Source organism: Labrus bergylta, chromosome 9 (assembly GCF_963930695.1).
Source record: "Labrus bergylta chromosome 9, fLabBer1.1, whole genome shotgun sequence".
Classification (NCBI taxonomy): domain Eukaryota; kingdom Metazoa; phylum Chordata; class Actinopteri; order Labriformes; family Labridae; genus Labrus; species Labrus bergylta.
In genome coordinates this window covers 27864769-27890310 of record NC_089203.1, presented here as the reverse complement: position 1 = coordinate 27890310, position 25542 = coordinate 27864769, and the positions used below count along the sequence as shown (strand labels likewise).

The window sequence follows — 25542 nt, the reverse complement described above, 5'->3', positions numbered from 1 at the left end:
GCGCCACTGGAAATAGATTGTATCTTGTGGTTTTCAAAGAGCTCTCACAGATAAAGTGAATGCATTGTGGGAATTCAGGGATTTGAAGCTGGATTGTAAAGGCCCCGCAGATGGCTGAGCGTTCAGACTGCACGGCTTTTTGCAGCACTCTTGCTCCCACTACAAGAATTCAAATTACTGTTGTAATTAGAGGAGAATGTGCCGGGATGGTTAAGTGTCTGCGCGCAGTGTGACTCACAAATGCACAACAAGTACAACATACATGCTCTGAGGGATTTACTTGGATCAACAAAGACAGTGTTAGAGTTCCTGTACCCTTTTACAGGATGGAGCTGTCACCAGACACAATCACACAAATGATGAGGCATACAGAAAGTGCTCATTTATCAGTGAAAGTCAAAGTTAACAAAATGTCCTCACAATCAGCGATGGAGGAAGTTCATGAAGTAAAAGAAGAAATATCACAATGTACAAATCCTAATATAAGTAAAATGTCTGACGTGAAAATGTGACTTAAGCAGAAAGACACACAAATATTATTCACAAAATGTACTTAAAGGCTTTATATGCGATTTTTTGATCCAGCAGATGTCGCCCTTGAGCACCAGCATGAAACCAAAACAACTCGCGCTGCATTGTTGTGTTAGCATGCTAATGCTAGCGATCTTTATTATGCTGGTATCTTCACACTGCATGTAAATTTACCTGAAATGAGCGTGATCTAGAAACACAGTTAAGCAGTGAGTACAGTATGTTATTCTTCTTTTCTCTAGTCCCTCAATTAAACAACTTTTATACACGAGGGGAGGAGTCAGCCGGCCGTCCTGGCGATGTAAACAAACTGAAGATAGGACTCTGAAAACTCTGAAAACATCACAGACAGTGGGACTCGGGTGTTACACCCATTGTAGACAGTCATGACTCACAGAGTTATTTTCAGAGGATATACTTGATTTCTATTACATTTAAGTGTGAAAAATCACATATTAAGCCTTTAAAGTTTAGCATACAGATACTCAATGGAGTGTTTTGACACCAGTGATGGATAGTCCGATTTACACTCACCGGCCTCTTTATTAGGTACAGCTGTTCAGCTGCTGGTTAATGCAAATATCTAATCAGCCAATCACATGGCAGCAACTCAATGCATTTAGGCATGCAGACATGGTCAAGGCCATCTGCTTAATTTCAAACTGAGCACCAGAATGTGGAACGCTGGAGCGGCAGATTCGTCTCATGGATGTGCAGCCGGCTGTGTGATGCTATCAATGCCGATATAGACCAAAATCTCTAAAGAAATGTTTCCAGCACCTTGTTGAATCTATGCCATGAAGAATTAAGGCAATTAAGGCAAAAGGGGGTCCCAACCCGGTACTATCAAGGTGTTCCTAATATAATGGCTGATGAGTGTCTACTTCAAAAACTAATTTGTAATAATTTTGTGTCGATGGGAAGCTTTTAAAAAAAATATTGCTTATACTTTTGAGAAGTTTAATCATAAGGCATGATACCTTTTTCTGTCCTTTAGTCTTATTTATGTTGCATTTTTAATACAGCTTTTGTTCACTTTGGTTAAATATGCAATCTGTGGTATCATTTGGAGAATGCTTCTCTGTTTATATGTGGATTATTGTTTGTCTTTCATGTTTATTCATTGATACGACTGTAGAGGCAGACTAATGTGTGCAGCACTGGAGTCCAAGACAAATGTCCCCGAGAGGAAAATAAAGTGTATCATATAGTTTCTTATGGTATCATGTTGTATCGTATTGTAAATGGTAAACAGACTTGAGCTTATATAACGCTTTTCTCGTCTTCTGACCACTCAAAGTGCTTTTACATCGCAGGTCACACCTACACATTCACACACTGATGGTAGAGGCTGCTGTGTGAAGAGTCCATCAGAACTAACTCATCCATTCATACACATTAATACACCGCCATCAAAGCAGTGGGATCAAATTGTGGTTAAGTGTCTTGCCCAAGGACGCATCGGACATGTTGCTACAGGAGCTGGAAATCGAACCCTCGACCTTCTCATTCGGAGACGACCGACTCTACCAACTGAGCCACAGCTGCCCCATCTTCTCGTATCGTTTCTTATCATGTCGTATCATATTGTATAGTACGGTATTGTACTTTACAAACTCATCTTTTGTTTTGTGTAATTTGAAAACAAACAAAATCTGTCAAATCTAATTGTCTTGAAGATGAAATGTAATGGAGCTCTCCAATGAGTGCCTTGAAATAAAGCACTATAGAGTGGGTGAGCCACCAGTGCTTACTGAATGAATCATTTATGTATTGTAAATTGTGTTTTTTTTGTTAACTAATGAGTTGTAAATTAATCTAAATTGTCCTTTTTTGATAGTTATTGTCCTGTGTGTGTAATGTCTTTCCATTAGCCTGCTATGTATCCCACAACAGACCCCTCTTAAAAGGAGCTCAGGCTGTAAATCTGAGTGGTATCGATGGCACAATTTAATCTGCTTTTTAGGTTAGCTCCTACTTCATCTGATGCACAGACTAGAAAAAATACCCCAAAACTGTCCTACGCAAAAACCATCAAACAACACAATTAATGTCCATCCCCTGCGTTAGAGAGCCTGTAATATTCTGCCAGATGAGTCAGGCGCAGAGCGGAGGATGAAAAACAAAAGTATAATCCCTCTGCTGCTAACGGTGTCACTCAAGGATTAGTGTGCCAAGGCAAAAAAAAAAAAAAAAGAGGAAAAAATAACACACTAAGTACTACGCGGATAAATTAAAAGCTCTGGGGCAACGTGGCGAGTCTCCAATCGTCTTCACACACATTGGGAGCGATGCACAGAGATGCTCGGTGTGCACAGAATAACAGTAACTGTAATGTATAACTTCAAATATCCTGATAGCAGCTGATTCCTGCCTCCGGGACCTGGACAGAAATGGGGGAAAGCCTTAGGTAGCAGATTGGGGGTGGGGGGGGGGGGGTATTTTCTGAGTCAAGGAGAGTGACCTGGTGGATAAATCTAAAATAGTTGCGTCCCCGTAATGATGATGATGGATACATACATAACAAACTAAAGAATACAGAAAATCAGATTTCCTTACCTGTGTTCCCAGAGGTAAACCATCCAGGGGGATAATCCAAGAAAGATTAGCGACGAGCGCAACACTGCTCAACAAACTACTGATAATCTCGCAGCAGCTCCGGTCAAATCCACGGCGGGTGCGCGGTGCTATTTCCCCCGATATGTAGAGCAAAGAGATGTCCTCTGTGGAAGTTTTCAGCTATAAACAGCCAAAGGGGATGTTGTTAATCCGTTCTCAGAATATCTCTAACGCGCAGAAGAGCACGCAGAAGAAGTAGAAGAAGAAGGACGCGGAGTTCAGCACCACGGCGCAGTGGACAGCTCCGTCTGCGCAGAGAGAAAGAGAGAGAGAGAGAGATCTCACCTCGTCCGCTCTCAGGTCTCTTGTGCGCCACCGAGGCAGGAGCCACCAGCCCCAACCCTCACCTACTGGCTCAGTCCCGACCGGATTTACATACAATCACGCGTGAGGGAGGGAGGATAGGAGAGGGATGAACCAATCACAGATGTCCCGTAGTAAGCAGCAGAAGCAGCAGCACAAAAAAAAAGCGACAAAACGAGGACAGACGGAATGTCGCTCCGTGCCAACAAGCGAAAACTGCCCTTGACTGAGCAGCAAGAGGAGTGAGAGAGAGAGAGATAGAGAGAGAGAGGGAGAGATAGAGAAAGAGAGAGAGAGAGAGGAAAAGAGAGGGAGTAGAGTTGTTTTTTATTATCGCTGCCTCACTCGCACATAAACACACTGTGCATGTGCGCCGCTCCTGTGATGGATAGGTGAATAAAAAGCTGCTACTGTATCCACCATTTTATTCAGGACATGACCACACTGTAACCGTAACTGCACGACCTCCAGGTGACCCTAAAGGAGAGAAAATGACCTCTAAAATCACCACATGATTTTTCGAGTTCACTTCTTCTTTTTGTATTTCCGGTTTATACCTTCTTTTTTTAATGACCCTTGACGAGATAACATCTGATAAGACAAGTTATCAATTTAATGATAAAGGAAAGTTTCATCATTCATTTGACTAGAAGTACTTTTTCTTCCATTACACCCTACATTGTCAATCTACTTCAACACATTTCACTCCACTACATTTATCTAACATCTACACCTCACAGTTTCAAATTTCAGGCGTCCCATGCAGTTGCTCTTTTACACAATACAGGATATAAATATGAGTTAATAGTCAAAGTCAAGTTCTCTTTATTGTCATTTCAAGCATATGTGATGTACACAGTGAGGCGAAATGTTGCTGCGATGCTACATGAGATAAATGAGAATTCAAAATTAAGAGGTAGGAATCTGAGATAAAACGCAAAGACAAGAAGATGATTATAAATAGTTAAATTAGTAAACAAGCAAGTGGATTGAAAAACAAACAAACAGTTAAACCAGTAACAACAATTTAAAGTGACTAGATAAAGTGACTCAAACAGGTAGAGAGGCAATTTAAAGTGACAACGGCAGAGAATCAGAATGAGCTTTATTGGCCATGTATGCTTACACACACAGATGATTAATTTAGTTTAGTTTTATTGTTTATTTGAATCGGGGACAGTGTACAAAAAAACATTAGTCTCAAGAGGAGAGATGCTTTGTACCAGATTTAGCAAGCGAGCTAATTTCCATCTGACATGAGGTAGAGTTTTTCAGAGTATTTACATAAGCAGTGTGCACAGATTGGTGAGTGGGAAAATATTACAGTATTTACATGATTAGGTTATTGGACTTAAAAATGTGTCTTAAATAGTCTTATGTACGCTCACAGTGGGTGATTGTTTAAGCGTACTTCACAGTGGCAAGTCTGACACTCTGGGACTGTTAAGCGTTCATCAGAAAGGGGGGTAGAAACTGTTCTTATGGCAGGGTTGTGATCTGTAACGCCTACCTGGAGGGGAGGAGTTTGAACAGTTTGTGTCCGGGGTGTGAGGAGTCGGCAGTGATGCTACCTGCCCGTTTCCTGACCCTGTATTGCAAAGTAGAAATCTTACAAGACTATTGCACACTAGGGTCACATTGCACATTGAGTTACTGAACAAAGTGTTGACCAGTTTAGATTCAGTGTACTTGTCAGAGAAGCATCGGAGAAGAAGAATAAAGTAGGAGAATTCAAGATGAAAATAGTGCTTGAGCCCACTGTCCTTTTTTCATGGATTTTGTTTCATACCTTGAACTCTCTTAAAGTAACTTTTTGTCAGGAAAAGAACAGGAAATCCCCACAATACAAACACTAAAGCTCTATCTACCACATGGACAATCTTGTAACAGACTGGAAAAATAAGGAAAAAGGACCCAAAAGCAGATGCCAAAAAATAACTATTTATTTCAACAAAAATGCAAACGAACACTGACGAGATTAAATTCCAAGACGGCAACAAAAATTCATTTAGAGAAAGGAAGAAGGTGAATGTTGTTGAAGAGCGTAGGGAAGAAGCTGACAAGGGGAAAAACTAACAATAAACTGACAACAAGAGGGAAGGAACACTGACTAAATGTGCAGGCAATCAAACGCAGGTGAGACAAACGACACAGGTGAAGGCAATGAGGGTAATCAAAACGGAGGGAAACACTGAAGACAAGATTCACAGAGGGAAAAATAAACTACAACTGGAAACACTAAAGGAATAGGAAATTACAAACTAAAAACACTAAAGACTAAACTAGGAAACATTAAGATAAAGAAACACACAAGGGGAAACAACCAGAGAGGAATGAGGAAAACTAAAACAAGAAACTCTGAAAATATACAAAACCAAAAAAGACCAAATCATGCCAATTCTCTGCCTTAAAGACAGACAACTTAAGAGTGTTACAAAAATCCAACTAGCAGTAAAGAGAAAAAATAAAACTTATAAGAAATCATAACTGAGTCTTATTTCTCTACAGGGAGACTGTTAAACTGTTTCTATAGCTACAGGCTGTTTGAATGTACAGTATGAGTCCAGAGCACACGGTGATGTTTGACGTTGATTATTAGCTCCTGCTAAAGCTCCTCTAAATAACTTGTATCAGGTCAATAACATTTATAATGTATCAGTGTGTGCTACATTCACACACTGCTTCACACACTGTGTTTTTCCCCTCCGTGCAAATACAGTTATTTATGCGCTTTTATCATTATTAATTCATAGATTTATTCCTGTTGAGCGTACTGTTCACTTGGTTTCTATTCACAGCAAATTCCAGTTTTTCTATTAACGCTTCAAGGCATCCGACTCTGACAGCAGAATATACACTGTACTGAATGTGGGCCTCTAAAGAAAGCAGTGGTTCTCAAAAGGTGGCTCGGGACCCAAAAGCGGGTCGCGGAGATTTGTTCAGTGGGTCGTGAATGTGTGTCAAAAAGTCTACGCAGCGGTGTTTAGATTTTTTTGTTTTGTTCAGTCTCTTTGTTCTGTCATGGGGTTTGAAGTGTCTGAAATCCAGACTACATTATTTTTCATCAAATAAATCTGATTGGTTGAAAAATTAAAAAAAATTTGGGTCGAGACTTTTAGCATTGAGGAGTTGTTGTCGGGGTCCTGAGGCTAGACTGGTTGAGAACCACTGCTTTAAAGTGTGTCTGGTCCCATGTGCGTCAGAGACGACTCTTTCCAGTATGAAAATGCCCTGTGGTTTGATCCTTTGAAACGCTCTTTTCACATGATTGCAATTGAAAAAGATGTCTGACGTATACATGCCATTATTATACTACTTATAGGTTAGTGACCCATAATTAAATCCTCAGTGAATCAGATGGAGACTCTAACCTGAACTCAAGGGCCGGTGGAAACCATGATGATGCTGGACCACATTTGATTCTCCAGATTTTCCAGTCTCCTAGCATTTATAAAATGGTTTCTAAGCATGCATTATCCTTAAAGTATAGGACTGTGCAACTAAACAAGGTAGTCTCTACATCAGAGGAAAGTACTCTCTGCGCTAATGAACATCAACCTTGGAAATACATCATGAAATGTTGACTCATCCAATCATTTGTGGGAATCCTGAGCTGCTCAAAATACATAAATATCAGAATCTCTCTTGTCTCCCGCCCTCACACACTAATGATATCAACAGATCTTTTTTTAACATGCATGACACTCAGGGAACACACAGAGTTACCATTTTTCAATATTCATGTGTAGCTTGTAAGCTGTAGCCTCAATTCAAAATAGCTTTTAGGTTAATCCATCCATTATCTATACCGCTTTTCCTATTCGGGGTCGCGGGGGGGCGGGGCTACAGCTGATCCCAGCTGTCATTGGGCGAGAGGCGGGGTTACACCCTGTATTATTCGGCAGTTAATCACAGAGTTGACATATAGAGACAGAGATAGAGCCAGCCACAGTCACATTCACACCTACTGGCTATTTAGAGTCACCAGTTAACATAACGAGCATGTGTTTGGACTGTGGAAGAAAGCGGGAATACCTGGAGAGAACCCACACATGCACGGGGAGAACATGCAGACTCCACACAAAGAGGCTACTCTCCAACGGGGATTCAAACCAGGAACCTCCTCACTGTGAGGCTAACCACAGCACCACCGTGCAGCCTGTTTTTGGGTTAAATTATGTCTATTGTACAATCATAATCAGCTGCAAAATTATTATGACTGAATAGTTTATTACCTGTGCTGCCTGCTTTGAGGACTTTAGCCTCCAGTATATGGGCCGTTTTCTACTACTAGGCCATCTGCGTCCCAATGAATTGGTTGTACTTTACTTTTTCTGGAGCGACACATCTGTAAGCTACTTGCTAAAAGGTCAAGTTAAGGCACCTTAAGCATTTTGGTTATTGTTGGAGAAACCTGATTATGGTTAAAAGGAAACAAACATCAAGGCTTTGAACTTCCCAATTACAAATGTTAACCTGGAACCCCTCATTTAATGTTTTATCCAAGAGGCATTATCAATAGGTGCAGATTGGAGCACCTCTGAACACTGAATCAGTCAGAGCTACCTACATGCCTAGTGGTGAGCTTCTTGGCTAGCTATCAAGCACAGGCGATATAAAACATGGACCTAGTTTCAGCGTTGTTCAAGAAGAGGTGTTATGAAGCACAACAGTGGAAGTCGCCATATTGTAAATGTTATCTCAGATTAACTTTTCATCAATCAAGAAACCAGCAAACATCTACAACGTGTCAAGGTGTCATGCCCTTATTATGCAGAAGTTACCTATGGATAGCTTTTGATCTTCAGAACAGATGCATTATGAGTCAAATTCATTCCCCATACAACAAAAACAAGACCTCCAGAGATGAACACTATTTTTTTGTACCAGGTTGAAACTATTTCTTTGTAAAAGTTAGCATTTTAACATGAGCTCTAAAGGGGATTCCCTGGCTTTTACAGCCTCAAGTGGTCACTTGACGTACTGCATTTTTTCACACTTCTGCACTGGGTTCAGGTTTCAATACTGGAGGTTGCCTCTTGCTTTCAAGCTTCATCATATAATTAATTTGGCTTCAGGCTCAACATAATAAAGGGTCATTTCACTCAACATGAGTTGGTATAGTCAACACATTATATCTGTAGTTAACATGAACTGCTAGCCAGTTTACTTAAAGAAGGTACAAAGGGAGATGCATTATGTTCCACATCAGTGGCAGCCATCTTGGTTGTTTACAAAATAGCAGCATGGACTTAATCAGCTGAATTCACTCTCTCACACCAGCAGATCTCTTTCATTCTCAAAGTAACTGATACCAAAAACACTCTGTGAACTTAACCTCAGCCACAGGAGCCAGGGATCCAATTTGAGTCCTGTATTGAGAGTTTCAGGTCATAAAAAAAGTCCTTGGTCGGGGGGAGAATTGACTTTCAGGAGATGGTATGCAAACCCGGATCTAAACTGTTTAAGTCAGCCACTTTGTATGGACAGTACCTCCTTTCTAAATCTCTGTGTCGCTGTCCTTCCTCCCTTGCTTTTTGGAGAGGACAGTCTGTATTTACCACAGAGGTCACCTGTCAGGAGAGAGTAAACAGGTCTTTTTAACAAACAAACGGTACCAGTGAGGACAGTTCTCCTGGGTGATACAACCTGACCGGACCTGGCCACAGACAAATCTCACCAACTGAGTCTCTCTCTTCTTGGCCTCAGCTGCCCCTGAGGAACCTGAATCTATGATCACTATATATCACTACCAAGATTTATGAACCCTTTAACCCTTTAGCCAGGACGTGTCCGGCCTTTTTTAATGGGGTGGCTAACAGACACATGCAGGAGTGGCATGAGGTTTGTGTGCACACAAGGAAAAACATTTGTTCTAATAACGTTTATCATTTCTGTCTTAATATCAAGTGTCAGTATCATATCTACCAGAACTCTTGGGTGAGTGATGAAGTATTTTGGTGGAGTAAATGTGATGAGATACATTGTTTTGCAATGTTTTTAATGAAGGCTTACATTTTAAAGTATGCTCATTAGCCTGTAAATGAACACACACATACCATGCAGGCGTACTGATTACAAAATCTCCCGTATCTTAATGTAAATCATAAAAAAGGAGCCATGAGCTTCCTGTCCCATGTGTAAACACAGAGTCAGAGTCACATCAGCATAATCAAACATGATGTACGTGCTCCCTCTCAGTCTGCACGTGTGCCAAATGTGCTGCTGCTGCTGTAAAATTAAGTTATAGCATGATTCATTAAGGCAAAGAAGGGGGAGCTTTCCCCCTGACATTCTCTCAAATCCAGAGATTATGTCGCCACATCTGTGCTCATAAACAACCCCAGTGTGTGTGTAGGTGTGTGTGTCTGTGTGTGTATATGTCACACAGGTGCTGCTGACAATTATAGCTCTGAATGTTAACTAGAGAAGACGTGGAGGGAAATGTTCCTGTAGCATGTTGTTGTTTTGTTATTCAAGACGGAAGTTCATTTTGTTGTGTGTGTGTGTGTGTGTTAGAAGTTGTAATGGTACCAGACATTTAAATTTCGACACAACATTGGTCGAAATCAAACAATCATTGTTCCCTCTTTCGATACCACAGCAACAAAATAACCTCCTGGGCACAAAAAAATTGGGTAGATTTGTTTCTTTTTATTTTTAACCGATAGACTGCGGTTGTGTGGTGTGTGCCATCACACAGTTGAGTGGCAGAAGGTCCATTTTGGTGTATGCGTGTGTATATTCAGTTGTTTGCATGTGTCTGTGTGTAAAAGTGTTTATATGTGTGTGTGTATGAAGGCTTCTAAAGACTTCTGTAGCTGCACCTCAATTCCGGGTCTGCATCCTTAAGTGTGCATTTGAAGACCGCACATCAAAAGGTGTCTCATTTGCAGGATCCTTCAGATGCGGCCGATAAAAATGCCCCTCTTTTCCTCGCGGCTGGGGGTGAAGATCCATCCAGTGCATTGAATATGGTTTACATATCCAGAGATTCAGTGCACTCCAATTCAAACATGATGGTGGACCTTCAAGCGGCCAACAATAAACCTTTAAATGTAAATAACTGGTTTCAAGTCAATCAAACATCTGCTGGTATAAATTTAAGAAAACAAATGTAGCCTTAAACTTGAAATTATATTTGAAATAATAATAATAATGACTTCCTCGATATTGGTTAAGTTAGCTAGTTCAGGAGCAGCTGTTAGTAACATAAGGGCAAGGAGCAAAGGTCCTTTTTTTTGAGTGACACAAAGTCCACTCATGTAGGTTTGTGTGCAGATTAAGTAATTTGCATGAATCTGTGTGTGCATTTACAGAGAGTAATCATTTTGCTTGTGTGTGTGCGTGTGCGTGTGCGTACAGGTCTGCCTAAAAAAAATCAGTCAGACAACTGCAGCTGATCCAGAACGCTGCTGCTACAGTCCTCACCAAGACCAAGAAAATGGATCACATCAGTCCAGTTCTGAGGTCTTTACACTGGCTCCCAGTCTGTCAGACAATAGACTTTAAAATCCTGCTGCTGGTTTTATAAAGCGCTGAATGGTTTAGGGCCAAAATACATCAGTGACCTCCTGATTAATTACGAATCATCCAGACCCCTCAGGTCGTCTGTGACAGGTCTGCTCTCTGTCCCCAGAGTCAGAACCAAACATGGAGAAGCAGCGTTCAGTTTCTATGCTCCTTATATCTGGAACAAACTCCCAGAAAACTGCAGGTCTGCTGAAACTCTCAGCTCTTTTAAATCCAGGTTGAAGACACATTTGTTTACAGCTGCCTTTCATTAAACAATTTTAATCAGATTTTAAACTTTTACTCAGCACTGTAATTTTTTTTAAACTCTTAAATTAAGAGTTTAAATTAAATTTGTTTATTTTTTTATTATTTAAATTAATTTAATTTAAATTATTTTATTTGAACATATTTTCAGATTTAATAATTTCAGTGCTTTTTTAATTTTCTATTTTAATGTTTCTTTTCTTTCCTCTGTCATGATGCTCTTGTCTTGTGTGAAGCACTTTGAATTGCCTTGTGTGTGTGTGCTTGTTTACATGACAAATTACATTTCTAAGATTACACACCTACACTATGAGGACTCTTGGAAAAATGAGGACATTTTTCGGTTCCTCATTTTTCCGAGCCTACTACAGTGTTGTGTGTGTTGATGTGTGTGTTGCAGACTGTAATGGACTGTGACACATCGTACGTGGAGCATCAGCACAGCCACCCAGATGTGACATGTGGCCAGTTTCTCATCCCATTATCCGCTGGATTTTGCCGTGTCGTGCTCGGCTCCAGATTGCGGTGTCACCTCAGTGTGCATTCACTGGCTGCCGCTGCCGCGTTAGGGGCGAAGCATATGGCTCCGTTTCCTCTGCTCACACGCAGCGACATTAGTTTGAAATCTATCTCCTCGGAGTGAAGGCTTTCAGTTTGACCTCTGTGGATTAATGCAGCAGAATCTGTGTTTCCTCAGAGTGCGTGCAGCAGACGGGTGGAGCTCGGTTTGAAGAATGGCTTTTGTGACAAACTCATTATAAAAAGTAATGGAGGGTGGATTTCTGTGGACCTGAAGAAAGCAGATCCTTCAGCGCGCGAGGCAAACACTGATTAAATTACTGCAGAAAGATGAGTCAGTCAACAGAAAGAAAATGAATTAAGATCAGATTTGATTGATTTGTCTTTTATCCAGCAAGAATATCAAACTTCGAGAGCGTTCTTTTTTTTTCATTTTGTTTATTTTTAGTCAAACATCTTAAAGTTTTGGATTATTTTGATTGACTTTGTAAATATGTCTAATCTCAATTTTAATTAGGATCTTATGAAAGTCTGCAGTCTTTATTTTTGTAAAAACGCAGCGATGTTGAATACTACTTGATTCTGATTGGTCAATAGCAACAGTCTGATTGTTAAGAAGAACAAACCGTTACTTAGAAAAGCAGACGGTTGCGGGACGTGGCTCTCATCACAGACTCAGGTGGACTTTAGTTTGAAGTTTTATTTTGAACACGTAAGAAAAGAGAAAGAATTAAAGTAATCATCATAAAAAAGAGGCTCTCAAATTCTTACTTTAATTTACACGTCTGAAAAGGAGCAGGAAGAAGTATTTAACTAATTTAATCCCACCTCTTCTCCATTAATTCAAAAATGTTATATTCATCTTAGAATAAAAATGTCTGTTTTTACTCATGACTAGTCAAATCAATCCGTGGAAAAGAAGTCTGGTTTGTTGGTCTGTTTACTGAGAGAAAAGATCAGAATGCAGAGAAGAGGTCAAAGGATGCAGAGAGAGAAATCTACAGAGCAGAAAGAGACGCTCTTTTCTGATGATGTTTGATTTTATGTTGAGTTGCTGTTTAATAAACAATGTGGTTTCAGGAGGTAATTAAATATGTATGAAGTGTGTTCCCATAAAGACCTGGGCTCTTCAGACTCAGTGGTTTTTTATTTTTATTCTATTCTATTCATTTATATTTTTTAAAGATATTTTTTGTTAACCGTTTGGCTATCGACGCCGCCCAAGAAGTTTTTTCAAACCAGGCTGTAAACATGTTGATGTCTGCTGTGAAAAATGGGCGGTTTAATAAGAGCGTGTATGAGACTTCTGAGGCTTTGCAGCCTGCCTCAAGAGGTCACTTGAGGAACTGCAGGTGTTTGGACCTCTGCATTAGTTTCATTTTTAAACACTAGAGGTTGTAGTTGTTGCTCTGGTGCTCTCTACCTGTATTTTCGTTTCACACTCTGTTATAAGAGACATGCTTCTCACACACACATGCACAAACAAGACCTGTGGACATGTATCAATGGAGAGATGTCAGAGTGGGGCTGCTACACACTGATACACAGGAAGCGCCCCAGAGCACCTTTGCCGTATTTGAGAAGTGACCGGTCACCTCTCCACCGACCAGACCACCCTCCATCTATTGGTCTGTACTTGGACTTGAACTGGCAACCCTCCGGTTCCCAACCCAAGTCCCTACAAGCTGTACTACTGCCCTGCCGCCCCATGTTTAACCTCAGATGCCCACAGTGTTACCAAATACAAAACAAACAAAAAAAATACAACTTGTGCTAAAATGTAATACAATAAACAAATAATTGACAAAAGAGTAAAAGAGGAAACATCTCATCCAAATAAAGCAAATGGATACTCTAATAATACCAATTGATATACAAAACGTAATACACATATAAATACTAACAACACGTAAATAGCTCCTACAGTTATGAATGAAGCAGTCACAGTATAGAAAGGTGGTTTGGTTTGTTTCCTAATGGGATAATACAAGCACACACAAAGATGTATATTAATTAAACTCCCTCTCTGTGTTGTATTTGGATTAATAATTAATAATTTCTGTCTGGTTTGGATCTGCAACCAAACTGGACAGACACAGACTGCAACGGACTACAAGGACTGCAGAAAAAATCATTGGTGTCGACCTGCCCCCCATCCAGGACTTGTACTGGTCCCGGGCGAACGCTAAACAGTCACAGAGTGTCAGACCTGTTACTGTGAAATAATCCTGGAACAAAACTGTCACTGTGAATGTACATATACTTATATTATTTAACTTAAATTATTATCTACGCACACTTTAACGTAAATACTGTCAAAATTACCTCATGTTTACTTCAGCATCTTTTCACTACTCACCACTGCACTATTATCTTATATTATCCTATTTAGCCTTGTACATATTAGTCTTTGCTAATTTGTTTATTGTTGATATTTAATGTTATACTTTTGTACAAAGAAAGCACAGTTTACCAAAGTAAAATTTCTTGTGTGTAAGCATACCTGGCCAATAAAGCTGATTCTGATTGTAAGTCTGATCAGTCTCTGTTTCTGTCTCTGTTAATACAGATCCTGCTTTCTGTGTTTGTGTGTCTCTCCTCCTCGAATGCTTTCAGCGGGCCTCGCTCACTGCTCGGCTCCTCTTATTTAAGTGATACTTTGAAAATGAGTGGAATACTTTGCTGAGTCAGTCCTGATGGAAAACTCTGCTGCTACATTCATAATGCAGCAGCTCCAGCACTCTGACTGAAAGCTTTTGTGTCTGGCTGCCGGAGGTCAGAGTCCAAACATCGCTCTGATACCACGAGTTAAGAAAAAAAAAAACCCAAACAGGGACTTTAAGTGGAACATGGCACCGTGCTACTTTCAAGGCCAACTCCACTTTTATTGTCGGCCGGAGTGTGTTTCACTCAAATTACTGCAGATCAATTCAGCCAAAGGCATCGGTCCAGAATTCACAGAATAATTACGATTAAATATTGAATTTATACCCTAATTAGGAAGCAAGTTCTATAAAAGGGGAAGAAGCAGAGAGTGTGCTCGCTGTTTAGTAATTAAGATGATTTTTCTGGCGTATGTTATTACTTTTGGACATCCTTATGAGTGCAGGAAACTGGTTTCTGAACGTCTCACCGCCATCTACTACAGCCAAACATGTTCCCAGAGGATGCAAACAAAAAAAAAAGTGGATCACTGATCAAGACAGTCGCTACAACTAAACGACGGAGCCTTTTGAAGTGCTTCTTAGCCAAGAGTGGTTTCCCCCAAAGAATGAAATCTGACTCAGCAGGAAGAGAAGCAGGAACATGAAACATGTCTTTCTCATAAAGAGACACAAAACGGATCTACAGCAGGTCTAAGAACGGGCAGAACTTCAAGAAAACATCCTTTGATTCCACTGTTTTAATCACGTTCTGCCTTCTGGCTTCACACTACATCTACAAAAACATTTCAGAAGTAGTTCATGCATTTGTTTAAATAGAACAAGTTTCTTTGACAAATTTACATACACATACAGAACCACAGGAGCCATATGGTAACAAACATTTCTGGTATAATGAAATCTCAAAGATCCCTTTAATAATTTGCATAATCATGACACCCCACTGGTTGAAGTGTGTGTGGCTATGGGAGGATGAATAAACCCATAAAACTGTAGAGTTAATGCACACAAGATGCCATCTCAAAACAACCTCAGAGTGAGCGCTTGATATATTATGGTATTAGGCTACACAGTGTGAAAGCAGAGAGTCCCCTTACACTCAGAAAAATCAGACAATATGAGGATAAACATGGATTCAAAATGATGCAAAACAAACAGGTGAGAAGCTGTCGGGATTGTTGCATAAGAGCCGGAGAGGAGCTGAGAGAGAGGAAGGAGAAACAAAGAAAGCTGTCAGATGTAATGAAGGCACTAAAGATACTCTAAACAGCGGTGTGAAAGATATTGTGTAAAATGTGAAAAAAAAGGATGCAGAGATTTATTTTTCATAAAGTAGCATAAACAGCTGCAGAGAGTTAAAGCTCTACATCCAAAATAATACTAATACTAGTAATGTGTATTTTTTGAACATTAATACATATCACATATGAAATATATCCTTACCCGCTGCTCTGCCTTGTTTTCTCTTGCCAACATGACTTTGCTAAATGTTGCTTAGTGTTCAAGATGGATTAACGTTGGGTCGTTGTAGATAATAAAACAGAGTTATGTCTTTTACATACTTTTTGTAAAGTGTCTCAAGATAACATGAGTTATGAATTGGCGCTACACAAATAAAGATTGGTAAAGATTTAGTAAATACAAAAGTAGTATGTAGTAGTACTTGTCATCAGCATTTCAATGGCCTGAGATTGCCTGACTTCATAAGTTCAGTACTTCATTAATATTTAGACCTTTGTTGAGTCCTTGTTCTTTTGTAAATGGTCAATTAAATTGAGCTTCAAAGTCAACTTTATTGTCAATTTCAAAATATGCCAGACATACAGTGGAATCTAAATTTCGTTTGTCTCCGTCCCGCGGTGCAATACAACCAAAATAAGGTAAAATAAGATGAGGTAAAATAGATCAAATAAAATGAGGTAAAAATAAAATAAATAATATTTACAGTAATAAATTCTAAATTGTGCAAAAGGTACAAAATGGTAAATGAAATAAAAGAAAATTGAAAGAAAAAGTAAACTAGTGCAATGTGCAGTAAACTGATTGTACTTTTGAAAAGTTAGCTTCAGAGCTTGTATATTTATTTTCTAGTCTTCTGACTACTCAAAGCACTTTCACACTGCAGGTCACACCTCCACATTCACACCCTGATGGGAGAGGCTGCTGAGTAAAGAGTCCATCAGAAGTAACTAATCCCATTCATACACATTCATACACCGCAGACAAAGCAGCAGGAGAAATTCGGGGTTGAGTGTTTTGCCCAGGGACACATCGGACATGTTGCTGCAGGAGCTGGGGATCAAACCCCCGACCTTCCTGTTGAGAGAAGACCGACTCTACCAACTGAGCCACAGCTGCCCCCTTTGTGAATGAATGGGATCATTTTGACAGTATGTATACGGACAAAGTGTGAACTCAGACATCTGAAATGCGTCCAAAAGCTCCAACCAGATGGAGTTTTTTTGGAAAGCCTCAGTACATCAGACTTGTGCCTCTATAGTGCTTCAGTAAATGTAGTTATTTTCAACCTCTGCAGACGTGATTCAGATAGGGGATGCACGTTGATGAGTGATGTGTAAACTGTGAATCAGAGGAAAAAGGAGCCTGCGACGGAGATAAATGGAGGTTTGAAGAAGAGAAGCGGGCAGATTTGGATCAGAACCAAGCTCCGACAAGGAAGTGAGAGGAATGAAACATCTTCCTCCAGATGGAGAAGTGTCCTCACAACATGTCTCTTGCACACTCTGCACAAAGAAAACAGAAACATGACAGACTGAAATCCCTCTGATGGACAGAAATGACAGCATGGAGGGAGATAAAGTCTTTGTCTTTAATGCTTTGATTGGTGCACGATGTTAGACTTCATCAAGACTTAGACCCCCTGAAGAAAAGGAAAGAAGTGATAGAATAAATAACAAATACTTCCATAGAATTCCCTTCAGATGTATATCTGAGCAATGTTCAAACATGTGGACTCTCCTTATTTATGTTGTAAATATCATTATGTGATGGGAGATAGTCCTGATGACCTTAAGATCTCATGTTCATTCCAATATTTCTGGTTTCACCTTTAATGAACAATCCAATCATGCCTTTACTTACATCCCGGATTTATATGCACGCCTGCATCCTGTCCATACTGTGATCTGATCTCATTATGCAAAGCAAGCGAACATGGCAGCTCTCGCCAAACAGCCTCGACTTATTTTCTCGTTTGCTTCGGAGGGGGTTGGGAGAAGAGGGGTTGGGGATCACACATACAAATGAGGCCAACACTTGTGTGATGAAGTGATGAAAACACTTCTTCACTTTCTTATGGGAGTTGTGACTGAGCACCATGCTGAGGAGGGTTGTAGTTGATCTTGTTTCTTATTGGTTTTAACAGACGACATCACTTCACTTATTTACTTCCTGCCCGTCACTGACACTCGGTCTGTTTTTGAATTGATTTTAAGATTTTGCCGATCCCCTCTTTAAAGCTCTGCTGGGTCTTGCCCTGAATTACATTTTACAAATGACCGCTGATGAACCATCTCCAAGTCTTAGGTCCTTGGCTGGAGCCTTTCTGGTGGTTTCAATGTGTCTGACATTCTTGCTTTGTAGTGTACCGTCATTTTGGAAAGAAGTTCCCTTTTATGCATTCTGTACAGCAGCCTTTCCCAAACTTAAGACTGCCGCGGCCCGCTTTGAAATACAAAATTACCCCGGGGCCCATTATAAAACATTTACACATATCAATATGACTACAGCTATAACTTTCAGTTAAGGTAAATTATTGGACATTACAACATAATATTATGGCAAGATAGACAAAAAAAAATTCGAAACATTATGTCCATGAATAGTCATGACACACCTTACTAATCACTTAAAGGGTTGACTCATGGTAAATCATCATCATTGTGATATTTATTTTATTTTTAAAATTGGTGGAGGGCTTTTCACGGCCCACCTGCAGTACCCACACGGCCCACACTTTGGGAAGCACTGCTGTACAGTAACAAATACATGATTCAACAGCTAAATATCCTTTTTATTTTGTGTCCATTTTGAAAATGTAAATTGTGCAGATGACGAGTGGTGTCATGTATTTGTTTATGAAATAAAGAGAAAATCTATAGTGACAAAAACGTTCAAATTTAAAATGCCAACAAGCTGTACAAGCAACTCATCCAACACAAAAGACATGATTGACAGTGGTTGTTTTTTTAACACAGCCGCTGACAGGCAACAACATTAAAGCGGTTTAAAAAAAAAAAAATAAACATGTTCCTCATTCTTTCAAAACTTCAGAGTTGTTGCTTTATTTTTTAGTCAATTATTTCTCCACGTCATGCACAGGCAGCCAGGTTGGGTCATCGTTGCATCCGAAAAATCAGATTGAAACGATGAGCACAGACTGAGAACAAAGAAGAAGACAACCTGGAGAAACTACGGCGCAGTTAATTCAAACAAAGCTGAGGGAGCGTGATACGAGAAGAGAAACATGTTGAGTTAATTAACAGGAGACACGCAGTCACCTTTCAGTTTAAACAAAGACAGTAGCCTCGTTATGAAGAACCAGAGATGTGAGTGTTAAAGAGCTGCGTGACGTGTGTGAGCTCTGGCTGAGTTTCAGTCGTGATTCAAAGCTTAATACCGTTGCTGTGATTTCTTTAATGTGACAATGAAGGAGTAGAGCGCTAACTTGACATTTTTAATCCATAAATTCAGATCTGCGCCGCCCATCTGTTTCATCTCTAACAGCAAGTGCAGAAAAAACATTGTTAATTAACGCCTGTTTAAAGCAAAAGCCTTATCGCTGTTGTTATGGTGACGCACATCTGGCAGCAGCTGTGTTATGCCGTATTATTTATTTCTTCATGTGAAGCTGTTTTCCAGAGCCTACAGTGCCAGAGGGTTGTCACCATGCCTGAAGTTTAAACTTAGATATGATTCTAGTAAGAGTCAAACAATATCAACACCTGTTTGGTTACCATGGCAACATAATGAGAAGCCCTATAGGCACCCTATATTGGGTCGTTGGGCATAAACGGCCCGCTCCGACCTCCACCTCCAGCGGCAAGGAAGTGTGGAGGAACGTTAGGAACACAAAGGAGAAATCCTTCCTGCATCTTATCCCATCTCCCCCTAACACATTTTTCTTAACAATGAGTAAGGTCTTTCACCTGCTCTGCTTTCGTAAAGCACCTCGAGATAACACTTGTTATGAATTGGCACTATACAAATGGTGATTTTGTCAGTTTATTTCAATAGATGACACAACTTGTTTCCGTATCTAAACTCACACTCGACTTGTGACTGACTGACTTTCTGACGGATGTCAACGCAGCGTCTTTGAGTTTGATTCACTCAGACACTTCAGTTTTGCAGCACACCTGAAACAACAAAGCAGATTTCTGCTGATATTTGGCTGGAGATGTCAAAACCTACGTTTGAATTTTTGGTGTCATCATTTTGCTGCTTCTGGACTTTCTGAATAAAACATCAGAAATAAATATCAAACCTTGTTTTCAGTCAGAAAATCTTTGTGACATTATTTATTTATTTTTGACAAGTAACATTCATTTCACTCTCCTTTATTCAATTATTTGTTTTTCTTCTTTTAGGGATGTTGCTCCTCTGGTGCTGGAGAGAGAAGGTCTCCCCTGTATCGGCAGAGCGATGCTGAGTATCCTAGAAACATCCATGTAATGTTTTCTGACAGACCTTGAACAAATAGCTCTTAAGAATAAAATGTTACACTTCTACTCTGCAAAGATGCATGGAGGAAAAGAGAGCTGCAGAAAAGCAGCAACATTTCTCGCTTTACTTTCTGCCCGACTGAACTACGCCTCTGAATTTTCCCCTTAATCGTCACATTTTAAGGAATTATATCTCCTCTCAACACTTCAGCATTTATCCGTTTTACGTCTCAATGCTTCTGCTACCGCTGATGTGTGAAATCACTAATTTTAGGAAAGTTTATCTATTAAAAAAAACTTTAATTAAAGTTGCAGTTCTTCGTCACCTCCTGATTACAAAATTAAACAAGCCTCTTCAAATACGACGCAGTGTCGGAAAGCGTTTCTCTCCTTGTGAAGATCACATGTGTAACTTCCTTAAAATAACCAGGATAAGAAACAGTGATGTGATTGTTTTTCAAACTTAATGAGAACTACAGTGCAGGATTTTTACAGCACAACAGTACTCCAGTTCCCTCGTCCTCCTCCTCCGTCTTTTAGCCCAGAGTCCCTGCACAGATGCATCAATCCCCACTCTTGATTCTTCACCAACTCTATCTTGATTGTTTCCTCACAGCCATGAAAGTAAGACCTCAATAAGCACCTGCACAGGCGCCGGTGATTCCCTGGGATCTTCCCTCCAATCTCTCTCTAATCACAGCCTCGCCCCTTCTTTCAGCCTCTACAGTATCACACCATCGCTTTATTTCGCCCCGGCGCTGATCTTAAGTCTTACTCCAGGCGAGCCATACTTTTATCCCACATCAGCCTGCGTCCTCTCTTTCCTCTATCTGCCAACAGATTACCCAGACCCCTCTCTTTTCCCCTCGCATGTCCTGCCCCCCAGTAAGCGTCTGACACTAATATTAGTTTCATAATCCACTTTGGAGCGAGGCTGCTGTGCCATCGGAGACATTACACCCCTGAAGCTTCACCATCTAATCCTCTCTGTTTGGATCACCTGGCCCACAGTGCACAGGGCTTTGTTATCAGAGCTCACACTTTGTCTGCAGGCCGCTGGGCTGTACCGTTAAAACAAAAATTGCCGTTTTACCTCCCATCAGCAATGTGCAAATCCTACTTCTCTGCATAATCCTTGTAAAATCTTATCAGTTGCATCTGATTTACATGCTCTTGGAAGGATTTTGTATTGTAAGTTTGCATGTTAATGATCATTTAAAGACAGGGCTTTGGCTCAGGCTGAAAGACAAGCCAGGGCTTCAGATATTTCTTGGTTTTAAAAAAAAGGCTCATGGGGACATCTAGTGTTCACTAATGGAAGGAAAAAGGAGGAATTGCATAATTTTCCCTGCATGAATTATATCTACTCTTCTGTCCAACAATAATAATCACAGCTAATATGGACGTGTTAAATCGTCTTCTACAACCCCATAAAACACTTTTTTTTCTGCCTATATTATAAATGTGATAAATCATGAGATCACTGCGCACAGATAGGATATAGTAGGGTTACACTTCCACTTCAAAATGAAACTGGACGATAAGGTTTGGTTGAAGATGAGTGAGGTACAAAAACAACAATCATGTATTTGTTTCTTCTTACAATGAGACATGCTGAAGTGTATTGCATTGTACAGGGAGAGGTGTGTCCTTAATGACATAAATATGGTGGAAAATGATTAGGAAATAGACAGAGAGCTATATATATATATATAAAGAGATAAAGCTATGGAGAGATATAAATACAAGAGGAGACATTAACAAAGAGGGATATAGATAAAGGGATATGTCAGAGATACGATTATAGAGATAGAGAAATATGGATGTGGAGCAAAAGAGAGCGAGAGAGAGATGCAGAACTAAAGGAATAAAGAGAGGTACACACATATGACAATGCAGAAAAGTTAAGATACAGATAGATATAGAGATAGAGAGAAATACACAGAAACAGAGAAAATAGATTAAAAGAGATTGTCGTTTCTTTTCTGATGCTGCTAGCTGCTAGCAGACATGGTGTCAAAGTCGGGGAGCAGCGTTCCCACTCCCAGGAAAAAAATAAATTGTGTTGATTAAAGGTAAAGTGGCTGCTGTAGGAAAGAACTGATGGGTGGGAGGCTCAGTTGAGGGGTGTGATGAGATGTTTGAAGTGATGCATTGGAGATGCAAGTTGCAGGATCTAAAAAGCGAGGAAGCGTCTGAGAGGAAATGCTGTGCCGGCGAAGAATGGCAAGCGATTTGGAGAATGGGAATGTGTGAGGGAGACAGCGAAACAAAGTAATTTAAAACTGCAGCCGAATAAACTTCTCTGAAACATTAGGTTTGGGTAGCAACTGTTTCAAACTACATGCATTGGACGGTTGTATGCAAATGCATAGTACTGGCAATAAACCGAATAACCTGGCGTCCGTTTGTGTGTCTCAGTAGAGGAACCATTCAGCTCCCACTTTATCTTGCTCCTGTTATCTGTCTCTCGCCTCCCCTGCTGCTCCCTGCTTCCCCGAGCTTTGATTAGCTCCCATTAAGAAATCACTCCAAGCCGCTCAGCAACCCAGCACATTTACAAGTCATAAAGCAGCGCAATCAACAAACTCACACCAGGCCCAAACTCTCCAAACAGCCATTTGTGAGGCTTGCCACAACGAGACGGAGAATTCAAATGGCAACAAAGTGGTGCTTGACACCGCTCGGGGATGAATGAAGAAGCTGCCGAGGATTTATGTGTCAAAAGAAATCAAAGTCCATGAGAGAGAGAGAGAGAGACTAGGGCTGTGTCCTCTGTCAAGATTGAGGGAATCAGTCGAAACAATGTGGCTTGATGGCACTGGCAGACACAACCAGAACAACCAACAACATTTGTCATTTTTAAAGAAGGAAGCTGCAGCTAACTGGTTATCCCCAACTGTAAGTAGCAGTCAGCAATGGCAATGAAATGTAGATCAAAAAATCTATTCACCGTGGATCTGCAATATCTGACACAGGAAAAGTGTTTGGTCCATTGAAACTGTATTTTTAGAGCAGAGAGACGTTGATTCAACTCGTTGTTTTAAGTTGATTCAGTGATGAACAGAGGTGTCAGAAGTATTCACATTCATTACTCAGGTAGAAGTATAGAAACTAGGGTTTAAAAAGACTTCTATAGAAGTTGAAGTATCAGCTCAAGCTTTTTACTCAAGTCAAAGTACTGGTTTGCACCTGTTTCAGCCGCATTTATGCCCATTGGAAATGAACACATTTTAGTACAATGCAAATACATTAAAGAACCATGTGAACTGCTGAGCATTAACATGTGTTTCATGGAGCGGAAGATATGATGACTAGTTGCCTGTAAGTATTGTAATGGTGCAAAAAGTCAAACTTCAGAAGCATGTTATCAATAGCCTTTATACGAATGTAAATGTACATCTAAGGTTAGCTGGAGGAATCTTTGAGCTCTCTGAAAGGCTCTGAACAAACCCTCCCATAGGTTTTTCTATGGGAGGGTTTGTGGCACACCCCGCTGTCTCCAATGGCATTATAATAATACTGCAAATTTGTTGTTGCTGGTAGTGATGAAAATGATGGTGATAATAATGATGATGCAAATGATGATGTTGTGGAAGAATATTATAATCATTGCTATAACCTCAAGTTACTTATTACTCATTTTTATTATTATTTATCTGACCAGAGAGCCTTTTTTTGGCGAGATTTCTCCTTGCAGCCGCCCTGTCTCTCACACACCCCAGAGACCGGGGGCCTCCCTCTCTCGGCTGAAAAGTGCAGAAAACCGCAAAATACAAAAGCAAATATTTATCATTTTATTGCAGATTTACATTTTGGCACAATAATGACCTTGCATTTTAAAGGGTTACAATCCTGAAAATAATTGAATGTTTTGAGCAAGTCAAAACTTCTTTAACTTTAACTAACACAGCAGAAAAATATACATTTGAGGAGGGCACAAGGGTTGGTGGTGTTGTCTTACCTTGATATACTGTAGAAGAAGCTCATCACAAGTCAGGATACTGCTCTCCACTGTGGGGTGCGATCAGCATGAAGAACTCCACACTCCGTACACTTCCCTGTCAAAGTCAGTTCAATTAGAATGATTACAGCCTAAAAGGAAAAACATCAATGATAAACGTATACACAGCAGCAAATATATATTCAAATACCGTTTAATTCATGGATACACCACAAAGCATTCTCTCTGTCTTAAAGTAAAACTTGTAAACTAAGTGGTACCAAAATATGTTTTGATTTTATGAATATTTCAGCCCTTGTTTTCTGGCTGTGAATTTTCAGATTTGTTCGAATCTTAAACACTTATGGTCATGTTAAAAAAAAAAAAAAAAAAATTGTTTTATTCTCGTAAATTTACAACTCTATTATAGGAAATTTCCGAGTTTAATCTCGAAAATAAAAAAAATAATAATAACTTAACATGACCCTCGTTGTACACTTGTAGATCGTATAATGGGTTTTTCATGAAAGACACACCTTCTCAAAGACTTAAAGTGAAAGTCTGCAGTCGTATTTCTTCCAAGAGATTGAGATTCTCCACCTCTTTGGAATCATAATAATCCTCCGTAAAAAGAACAAAATTAAAACATAGGTCAGGGTAGGCTATAGGGCTGTGCAAGTAAGTGCAGTTACATTGTTATCCCAATGAAAGGATTTGCAACAATCACATCGCTATAGTCAGAATTTATCGCATTTTTTTTATTTATGCAGATTTCAGCGGTTGCCCCTTATACAGTTTAACCACCAAAGACAATAATCATAACACTTAAAGAAAACTGGCATAATTTTTTATATTTAACAGAATTTCTTTATTTTTAAAATAGAAGAATACTTCTAAACAAACATGAATAAATTGCTAAAAACTAAAAAAAATAACTAGTTTAACAGAACAAACAATATCAGCAGAAGTGGTCACAGGGGATGGTTTTAAGATCAAGATCAAGATTAAAATTAACTTTATTGTCTCACAAAGTGAGAAATTTCTCTTCGGCTCTTCACCTGTGCTGCAGCCATAAAAAAACATCAACATCATTCTTCACATCAAACGATAATATAGTATATAAATACTTCGGGTTCTTAGCACGAGGCAGCCGGGGTCGCTACAGAGCAGCGCCACCGGTGGAAATCGGTTAAATGTTTTATGATTGCATCTGGAGAGAGAAGATGAGCATTTGTGAAACAATGGGCATTTTATAATATAGTTTGAACACAAAATATTAATAGAAATATTTTACAAAATGGAAGAAACAAAGAAATGCATCCAAATAAAGTTAAGTACCTGTTCTCGGGCAAAGCCTCTGTGAAGCATCCGGCGACGACAGAAGAAATCGGCTCTTTGACTTTTGTTGAGAAAGAAAGAAAAAAAAAAGATAAACAAAGACTGCTTAGTATTTTACAACTTTTAGCAAATTTTTAAGTAGTTATTGAGCAGGTAACGAAAG

General features: G+C 39.7%; 1 protein-coding gene across 2 annotated transcripts in view; it reads right to left on the bottom strand.

Moving 5' to 3' along the window:
* fstl5 (follistatin-like 5) overlaps positions 1–3665 on the bottom strand; it is a 211458-nt gene extending 207793 nt beyond the window's left edge. For both annotated transcript variants that reach the window (XM_020648482.3, XM_029280169.2), the window contains exon 1: positions 3091–3665. In XM_020648482.3, coding sequence (XP_020504138.1) covers positions 3091–3113 — 23 coding nt within the window. In that variant the 5' untranslated portion in view covers positions 3114–3665. The remainder of the gene's footprint in view (positions 1–3090) is intronic.
* Between the last annotated feature and the right edge of the window lie 21877 nt (positions 3666–25542).